The 10,963-nt window shown below is 35.7% G+C and overlaps 1 protein-coding gene across 1 annotated transcript in view; it reads left to right on the top strand.

Moving 5' to 3' along the window:
• tenm2a (teneurin transmembrane protein 2a) overlaps positions 1-10,963 on the top strand; it is a 288,065-nt gene that overhangs the window by 262,474 nt on the left and 14,628 nt on the right. The window contains 4 exon segments of the mRNA XM_056471643.1: positions 2,024-2,273; positions 3,897-3,917; positions 4,722-4,951; positions 10,054-10,208. Of these exon segments, the coding sequence (XP_056327618.1) occupies positions 2,024-2,273; positions 3,897-3,917; positions 4,722-4,951; positions 10,054-10,208 (656 nt within the window).

A 10,963-nucleotide genomic window follows, 5' to 3' on the forward strand; every position in this document is an offset into this window, starting at 1 on the left:
GTATTTATTCCTTTTTTGCCAAGCCGATTTTCAGCATCATTACTAAAGTCATCAGCTTTGTAATTTCCTTTCTTTTTTTTCGTACTTCAGCATCATTTATCTGAAATAGACTTTGTAGCATTATAAATGTACTTGCTGTCACCTTGCGTCCCTTCATTAAAAATATATATATTAATTTGATTTAATGGAATACAACAATGAATCGTACTGTACAGTAGGGTCGAACAATATATTGTTTAAGCATCAATATCACAATGTGTGTATCTGCAATAGTCACATCGCATGAATAGATTATTTATTAAAGATTAAAAGATAAAGATGTTATTAAATATAATTTTTTTTACAATAATCGCCATGCTCTTTTACATCGGATTGTTACATTTCTAAACTTGAATACTGTTAGACTCCCCAAAAAACCATAAAGGACTGTTTATTTATTTATTTTTGCATGTAATTCATTATAATTTATGGAGATGCAATATCAGTTTCATAGAAAACATCATAATCATCTCAGTACATCTAAATTAATGAAATCTTTGAAAGTAGCAGCAAACAAAATATTGAAATGTCCGATTTTTCCAGTATCATGCAGCCAGGCAATGCGTTACAAAAGCTTTCTATATAATATAATATAATATAATATAATATAATATAATATAATATAATATAATATAATATAATATAATATAATATAATATAATATAATATAATATAATATAATATAATATAATATAATATTATATAATATTATATAATATAATATAATATAATATAATATAATAAATACCCAGAGGAAATAGCACACACTAGCCTCAGACCAGATATTGTCCTCTGGTCTAGAGGCACCAAACAGGTGGTGCTTATAGAACTTACAATACGCTGGGAGAAAAGAATGGAGGAGGCCCATAAACACAAGCTTAATAAAAATCAAGGTCTTATACATGAGAGCCAGGAGAATGGATGTGGGGCCTGAAATTTACCAGTAGAGATGGGTTTTAAGGGGTTTGCGGCCGGGGCAGTCACTCTGGAGAGCCCTCGCACTGCTGGGAATTGAAGGAATGGCTAGGAAATCGCTGGTAGGAAAGGTCACTGAAAAGGCGGAAGCAACATCTTGCTGGATTTGGCTACAAAGGGAGGTTCGGTGGAAGAGCCAAAGCAAAAAGACAAACCGCATCATAGAGTTGGGTGGTGGTCAGCAGGAGTAGATCCAGGACGCTGGATCTGCTGTCGAGCCCTCCCGCGGTGTCATGGGCGGTGAAACACCAAGAAAAGGGAGGTGCTCATCTGATGACCGACTGCAACCACTAACCCTCATACAGAGTATATCCCTAACTGGTGCTGAAGGAAGATGGGAGGGGGAAATTATGCCACTGGCCCACAGTTGGTGAAGGGCAGAGTAACTGTCAAGGTGGACCAGTTTCAATGGTGCTATCGTATTTCGCATAATATAATATAATATAATATAATATAATATAATATAATATAATATAATATAATATAATATAATATAATATAATATAATATAATATAATATAATATAATATAATATAATATAATATAATATAATATAATATAATATATTGGCTTACATTTCTGTGTATTTTAGTACTATTATATTACTATAACAGGACCTCAAAATAAATTATTATTTAAGCATTATTTAATTAGCTTTGATGAAGATCCTTGATCTAAATAACTACACTCTGTTGTCTACAGAAAGTAATTGTTCACACTTAAAATGAGACTGATTGTCACTGTAAAATAAGTATTATTCAGACCATTTGAGATTTGGAGTCACTCTGACACACAGGAAGTCTGATGTGATGTGACGCCTGACTGCTTTTAGTAAAAGAGCATGTTGTTTTGATCAATAATTTAATAGGATGCCTCGAAAATGGGGTTGTAATGTTCATAGATGTCTCAGGTAAACAGCTTTTCCCCCAAAATGGTCTTTTGAAAATGCCACTTTTCTTTTTTTTTATCCATTTAAATGGTTATTGTTTCTTTATTCATCTGACACCAGGCATCCTTCATAAGGGCAGCGGTGAGAACGTCTTTGTGTCCCAGCAGCCACCCATCATCACAAGCATCATGGGTAATGGACGTCGGCGAAGCATCTCGTGCCCGAGCTGTAATGGCCTGGCTGATGGAAATAAGCTGTTGGCACCTGTAGCCCTGGCAGCAGGCATTGATGGCAGCCTCTATGTCGGAGACTTGAATTTTGTACGCAGAGTTTATCCCAACCTCAACACCACACGCATACTGGAGCTCAGGTATTGGAGGTTTTTTTTATCATATTTTTTTGAGAAAATAACTTGAACCTGAGTACAGGTCACGTAGAAGTATAAGTTTTTGATCATTTTATTCACAAATCATGCTAAAAAGCCTAAATCAAATATTTATAAACCTTGTAAATATATGTTTAGGTCAATTAGCTCGTAATTAGCAATACAAATGTGTTCATACTTTATTGTATTAGTTGAATTATGTTAATTGCATTTAATTATATATGAATGGAAAAAATACGCTCACTGGCCACTTTATTGGGTACACCTTACCAGTACTCGGTTGGACCCCATTCTGCCATCAGAACTGCCTTAACCCTTCGTGGCGTAGATTCAAAAAGGTACTGGAAATATTCCTCCGAGATTTTGGTTCATATTGACACGATAGCATCACGCAGTTGCTGCAGATTTGTCGGCTGCACATCCATGATGCAAATCTCCTGTTCCAACACATCCCAAAAGTGCTCTATTGGATTGAGCTCTGGTGACTGGAGGCCATTTGAGTACAGTTCAAGAAACCAGTCTGAGATGATTCGTGCTTTATGACGTAGTGCATTATCCTGTTGGAAGTAGCCATCAGAAGATGGGTAAAGTGTGGTCATATAGGAATGGACGTGGTCAGCAACAATACTCAAGTAGACTGTGGCGTTGACACGATGCTCAATTGGTACTTATGGTCCCAAAGTGTGCCAAGAAAATATCCCACACACCATTACACCACCACCACCAGCCTGAACTGTTAATACAAGGAAGTATGGATCCATTCTTTCATGTTCTTGATGCCAAATTCTGACCCTACCATCAGAATGGCGCAGCAGAAATCGAGACTCATCAAACCAGGCAACGTTTTTTCAATCTTCTATTATCCAATTTTGGTGAGCCTGTGCGAATTTTAGCCTCAGTTTCCTGTTCTTAGCTGACAGGAGTGACACCCGGTGTGGTCATCTGCTGCTGTAGCCCATCTGCCTCAAGGTTCGATGTGTTGTGTGTTCAGAGATACTCATCTGCATACCTCGGTTATAACGAGTGGTTATTTGAGTTACTGTTGCCTTTCTATCAGCTCGAACCAGTCTGGCCATTCTCCTCTGACCTCTGGCATCAACAAGGCATTTGTGCCCACAGAACTGCCGCTCACTGGATATTTTCTCTTTTTACATCCATTTTCTGTAAACCCTAAGGATGGTTGTGTGTGAAAATCCCAGTAGATCAGCAGTTTCTGAAAACCCATCTGGCATCAACAACAATGTGCAAAGTCACTTAAATCACCTTTCTTCCCCATTCGGATGCTCTGTTTTGAACTGCAGCAGATTGTCTTGACCATGTCTACATGCCCAAATGCATTGAGTTGCTTCCATGTGATTGGCTGATTAGAAATTCGAGTTAATGAGCAGTTGAACGGGTGTACCTTATAAAGTGGCCGGTGAGTGTCTTCATAATGTATTATTATTTTTGACAACTAACTTGGAAGAAAAGCTATTTTATAGAGTAATACAAATTTGAATACTTACAAACTTTATAGTTTACCTATATAAAAAAATAATCCAATAAAAATTATATGTGTGTGTATGTATGTGTGACCACCAAAATTGTGATTGTTATTTCTGTTTACAGAAACAAGGATTTTCGACATAGGTGAGCCTATATTTTTCTCTTTTTTACGTCCCACTTGAAAAAAATATTATAGCAATTGTTGTATAGCAATTCAATACTTGCTATGGTAATTGTAACTGATGTACGCTTGACAATGGGATCGAGGATCCATGTGCAGCTCTTTATTAATAAGAGATAGTCATTCACATCTGTATGGAATAAGTCGCTGGTGATTGTGACAGAGATAGTACATTATTTAAACAATTACATAATTTAAAATAGTGTTTCCCAACCCTGTTCCTGAAGGCACACCAACAGTACACATTTTCAACCACTTCCTAATCAAACACACCTAAATTAACTCAGCAAAACATTAGAAGAGACTCCAAAACCTGAAATGAATGGGACAGATAAGGGAGACATCCAAAATATGTACTGTTGGTGTGCCTCCAGGAACAGAGTTGGGAAACACTGATTTAAACAAAATTACCAATACGACACTGAGTTTTATACGACTATGTATACTCTGTCATACTACAATACACCACAGTTTATTGCAGTACAAAAAAAAGTATACTACTATATGTATTACAGTTTAGCAGTTCACCATAGTTGCTATGCTATAGCATTCATTAATGAAGTGTGGCAAATACTACAATATACTATATAAAGTTGCGTACACTTTACTATAGTATGGTTCAAAAACACTATAGTATTTTCTATAAATGACTACAATACTTTTTTATGTAAGGTTACTCTTCAATTGGATTATTCTGTGAATATATTAACAGACATGCACATTATGTAATTGCAGCACTGACTCTGTAATGACCTTATTTTTCATAGTAACAACCCAACACATAAGTATTTCCTGGCGGTGGACCCAGTCTCAGGAGCTCTGTTCATCTCTGACACAAACTCCCGGCGAATCTACAAGGTGCGATCGCTCACTGGAGGAAGACTGCTCGCAGACAATGCTGAAGTAGTGGCAGGGACAGGAGAGCAGTGCTTGCCCTTTGACGAAAGATGTGGGGACGGTGGAAAAGCTATAGAAGCCACTCTCATGAGCCCCAAAGGTGAGCTGGAAATAGAAAAAAAAACACAGAAGCTGAATTAGTCTTAACGCAGCTTAATCCATTTAATCCCTTTTTTTCTCCCAGACATAAAAATATCCATGATGGGTCAATAGTAACCCCTTAAAATAATCAATGTTATTTAATGGAAATGTGTGTGAAAACTTGTTTCATAGTGTTTCAAGTCAGCAAACCTATTCCCACTCTTTTTTTAATCACATTCTAGGGTTACAGTTATATACAAAACCCTTATACAACACTGATATAAACACTTAATACAATATAAAAATCTAAACTTCTAAAATTTCTCATATTAGTGTAACCACTGTACAATACATTATCAGCATTGTAACGTATTAGTAATATATGACAATTTAGGTTTTAAGCTCAAATTTACTATATTTTTGTCATTGCAACCGTTTAGTACAAACTCTGGTAAGTTTAGGCCACACGTTACGGTATAAACATACCATTAACTAACAGTAGTAACTTAATAAGCTACTAATGACCTGTTTATTAATAGTTAGTAAGGTAGAAGGTGGGTTTAGGTGTTGCGTATGATTATGGATCTATAATAAGCTCATATTTTAGAACTACTAATGAACAGGTAATATCTTAAAGGTGCCATACTGCTTTAGTTTAACAAGTTAAATTGTTCTCTGATATCTACATAGTAGGTTTATGGTTTCAGTAAGTTCAAAGAATTTCCAGAAATGGTTTTATAAGCTCATTTATTACTCCATAAAATACCCATAGAAGATCCATAATTGACCATATATGGTTCATGGCGTGAATATTAATTTGCTCCACTCTTACATACACATGCACACACTCAGACCATGGTGTACTCTGAACACGAACAAATATAAACCCAATCAGAGTCATATTAACCTATTTTGAGACGATTCAGCAGTCTAAATGTGTTTGTTAAAAAAATATGCATCAAATTTCACAATAAACATGATCAATTTACTAAAAATGTAACTAAACCTACCATTTGCCTATTTGGAGTGGAGATGAATAAATGTGTAATCTGTAAATCTTATATTTTGTGTCCTGAGGCGAGTTTGAAGCGTCTCTCCCAGTAACGCACAGTAAACAACTTAGAGGTCAGTCAGAAGACAAAAAAAAATCTGTAACGAGCCTCACTAGCCATGCCCTCCTCATTTGCATGTATGGCTACTTTAGGTCATTCATCCGGGCCTGATGAGCATCCGTGTCATCGAGGGAACATGACTCATATGCAGCTTTGAAGTCATAAAAAAGCTCTGAAACCGTTTATATGGATGCCTTAGGTTGCGTTTGGTGAGCCAAATGTTTTCTGGTGATACAACAGTGATAAAATATAAGTCCCACATACATAGTAAGTGAAATATATACCTAAAATAACTAAGGGAAGAAAATTATCACTGTTGTATCACTAGAAAACCTTTAGTTTATCAAACGCAACCTAGGGCATGCATATTAATGATTTCAGAGCTTTTTTTATGATCTCAAAGCTGCATATGAGTCGTGTTCTCTTGATGACACGGCTGCTCGTCAGGGGTGGATGAATGACCTAAAGTAGCCATACATGCAAATGCGGACGGCATGGCCTGTGAGTCTTGTCAGTTTGTTTTGTCTTCTGATTGACCAGTTGTCCACCGGGGTTTTACACTAGTGGAATTTACATGAGAACGTGGAAACAGTGGTGTCTGAGACTCACAGTATGCCCATTTCTATATACTGATCTTTTATTATTCTACTATGCCTTGGTATACCCAGATTTTCATTTTAGGGCACCTTTAGGTAGGTAATAAGCCAGTAGTATAAATACCATGAATTGTGACCTAAACTAAAGTGTTACTCAAACTCTTGTGTATGTACATACTGTTTGCGTACCTAAATGCACTGTATAATCTCACTGGTATCTCACTCGTTTCCATTAGCTCATTCTATGACCACACTCAACAAAACTGAATAAATGTGAATTCATAAAATAATAATAGCCACCTTAAGGGTCATATAAAATACTAAAATACAGTTCTTCGTTTACATACTTTACTAACTGTTGGTTTTAGAGATTTGATGCCATATGACTACTTTCACTAACCATGTGACAGTGCACATATTTATTAAACATACTTTTATTTAATTTTTAATTAATGTTTTTTTCTGTATTCACAGAAAATGCACTAAAACACCAGTTGTATAGCTTAATAAATAGAAAAACTTGGGATTTAATGGGTTAATGTTTAGATTGCCCCCTTACTATCAGACTTCCCGCTAGCATCTTTACACATGTCTGTCTGAGGTGAAGAAATGTTTCTTCGGGCTGTCTTTACATCTGTTTCCTTTGTATCGGTGACACCTAACATGGATAAAAAGAGTCTTATCCTCCAGCTGCTTCCCCAATCACAGGGAATGTTCAACCTTAAGCTATTAATTAATTTCTGAATGTGCTATGGGGAGTGCAAGTCTCTGGTTTCGATTATTGGAGTCTCTTGGTATTCTCTCTCACTCTGTCTGTCTCTCAGAGATAATGTTACTTAATGTGGTGACTGTTTTAACTCTCAGATGTTACAGTTCAGAGCCTTAAGCGGGCACATTTCAGTAGTATTCAAAGTCTTAAAGATCACTTTGAAAGAAAAATCACAATTAGCTCATTTGAAATCTCAGTTGTTTGTCCTAGATGAGAGAAGACGATTGCATCACACAAATGAGTTAGATATTAAAATGAACAATTGTACGCTTTAAAATTTAAATATGTGAAGAGATAAATTGTTAATTAAACTCTATATCAAAAGTTTTCTATTTAATATTTACTTCTTGTGCTATTTATTTTTATTTTACTGCTATATATTATATTACTGCTTGTCAGTTGTTACATTTATGTCTAGTTTTTCTCAGAGTAACATTTGACAGCCGATTCGGATGTTATTACTCGATTGAATAATCGTTATCACACTGTTAAACCCAACAGTCAACTTTATAAAATGAAATGAAATGAATGTAGTTAACTCAATTTACTGAAAGTAAATACTACTCATTTGAAAAGAGTTGTGAACTCTGTGTTGAAGGTATTTAGTTAATTAAATACCTCCTTACTTCAACTTAAACGAAGTAAGTTCATAGTACTCATATAGATTAGTCTTTTAACTCAAATGGTTTGTAGCAATCGGTTTCCTCAAACGAGTTGCCTTAACTTATTGGATTTTACAGTACTCAGTTGGTTGAGGTTCTCTTCATTTATCGGGTTTTACTGTGCTCAAATTGCTTCGTTTACTCAAATGGATTAAGTTCACAGTACTAATTAGGATTAGTTTTTGAACTTAAATGGTTTGTTGCAATCGGTTTTCTGTTGCAATCGCTTTGAGTTACCTTAACCTTTTGGGTTTTACAGTGCAGTAGTTATCAGCTGATAGATATGGGCCAGTAGCGAACTTCTGCACCTACTAGTAGGCTAAGTAGGCTGTTATCATTCATCCACATGGCTAATCAGCTACAGTTCACACATGGCTGCGGCCAGAAGTTATTTATATTGCAAGGATTATTTATATTATTTATTAAATTTCCCATTAATTGTATTTTATTAACATCTACCCCTACACAAACCCTAAACCCAACCGTCATAGTAATGTAAAAACAGATCTGGATCTGCAGTCTTTTCTATTAGTATAGCTGATTAAGCACGATAATTATTTATATTGTTTATAAATTTTACCATAAATTGTATTTTATTAACATCTACCTCTACCCCAACTCTAAACCCAACCGTCACAGTAATGTAAATCAAATCTTAATCTGGAGTTCTCTAATAGTATAGCTGGTTAACCATGTGGATGGTTGATAGCAGCCTTCTGAGTCTACTAGTATGCGCAGAAGGCTCCTACTGGCTCATATCTATCAGCTGATAACCACTCATAACACCCATTCAATCGAGTGATAACATTCGAATCAGATGCATCTGAGTCATAGATGAGACAATGACACTTCAAGGAAACATGGAGGAGATTTCCAATAATGTCTTTTAGAAAATTGTGTTTCTCTGGATGTACTGGATTTGCGAGATGTGTGTTTGAGTAAAATGTTAATATTTGTTTTATTCAGCAAATTTTAATAGCATTTATTCCAATTTTCAAATAGAAAAATGGTCATTTAGAGAATTTCCCACCAGAAAATGATCAAATATTCTAAATATTCTGTCAAATATCACTTTTTTCATTGTTTTGAAGTTAAAACATTGGTATTTTGCTCTTTAAAAATGAACATAAACATGTCTTAACACAGCATCTTTTTTTTTTTTTACTTTTGAAGAAACACCATTTAATATTGGGTCAAAAACGTATCAAAACTTCAGTATTAATGGAATGAGTCACAAAGTTCAACATGCGTGTAAACTGGAATTAAGTAAACATTTCAATCCTAAGCAAACACATAGTGATAAGAAAGGGAAAGATAAAGGTACTACAACAAGTTTGAGCAGGTTTTGAAAGTAATATCCAGGTTTGGTGTATGGAAAAAAAAAATAGCCAGTCTGACACCAAACTGTCAAGGATGTCATATTGTCACATTTTCTATATGTGACGTTGAATTTGAGCGGAGAGAGAGAGAGAGAGAGGAAGAGTAGAGAGGTGACAGACTACACAGGCCTCATTACTGATTCCCAGATGACTTCACAGTGAAAAGGCTCAGTCAAGTGCACTCAGTCTCTCCCCTCATGCTATTTGTCTCCCCATCTTTTTGTTCAAACCCCTCTGCATCATACACCTACACAGGTCCATTCTGTGAGCATCTTCTTGTCAGCACTTGGAGATATTCTCGTCTGCTCTGCCTTCAGTGTCTGATAAGGAGAACTGATGGGTTGACACTGGAGTGACGCTTGATGGACGTGTATTATTTGCTAGCTTATATAGGACAGGCAATCGGGAGGGAAAGACGAATTGAGCAGAGCCTGAAGATAAACTTAGAACAGGTTGAAACCAGATCAAAGATGCTCTTGCTCAGATCATTAAGCGCTGCAGAAGACAAAAATAAAACGAGCCTGACAGGCGAAGGGTTTGAGAGTCTGCGTAACCCCTGAACTTTCCGGCTGACTCCTTTACCTGTTTGTTTTCTCTTTTCAGGCATCGCTGTAGATAAAAACGGGCTGATGTACTTTGTGGATGCCACCATGATTAGGAAGGTGGATCAAAACGGCATCATCTCTACTCTGCTGGGCGCCAATGACCTTACAGCTGTGCGCCCACTGAGCTGCGATTCCAGCATGGATGTCAGCCAGGTCAGCCAAATGAAAGCACACATTATAAATTATACACAGGGAGAATAAAAAAAAGAAGTTTGATTGTTCTTTTGATCATAAAATCTTTGAATGTTCTGAAAAATAAGCAGACACACAAGTATTAATCATCTCTAGCAGGCAGCGGTGGAAAGAGTACTGAAAAATCATACTCAAGTAAAAGTACGATCTGTCTGAAATGAAATTAAGGTCACACTTTACAATAAGGTTTTGTTAGTTAATGTATTTACTAACATGAACTAATTATGAACAATACTTGTACAGCATTTATCAATCATAGTTCATCATTTACTAATGCATTAATAACATCCAAATTCATGCTTGTTAACATTACTTAATGCACTGTGAGTTACTGAAACAACAATGAACAACAGTGTTTTCATTAACTAGCGTTTACTAGCGTGAACCAAGACTGTATTAAATGTATGATTCATTGTTTGTTCATGTTAGTAAATGCATTAACTAATACAACCTTATTGTAAACAGATTGTTACAGATTTTTCTTTGCACAGTTTCATTGGATAGGAACCACAGCACTGATTATAGAGTAATATATGCAGATGGACAATTAATTTTCAGTAACTACTGTATGTTAAAGCGCTTCCAGTGAACTGTATGCCGTTACAAAATCTACATGTTTAAGGTTGTTTTCTTTAAAAATCAATGATATTCAATGCTTGATTGATATACAGTACAATATAAAGAATATCTCAGAATGTACAAGAAGCACCGCATCT

This window comes from Danio aesculapii, chromosome 14 (genome assembly GCF_903798145.1).
Source record: "Danio aesculapii chromosome 14, fDanAes4.1, whole genome shotgun sequence".
NCBI lineage: Eukaryota > Metazoa > Chordata > Actinopteri > Cypriniformes > Danionidae > Danio > Danio aesculapii.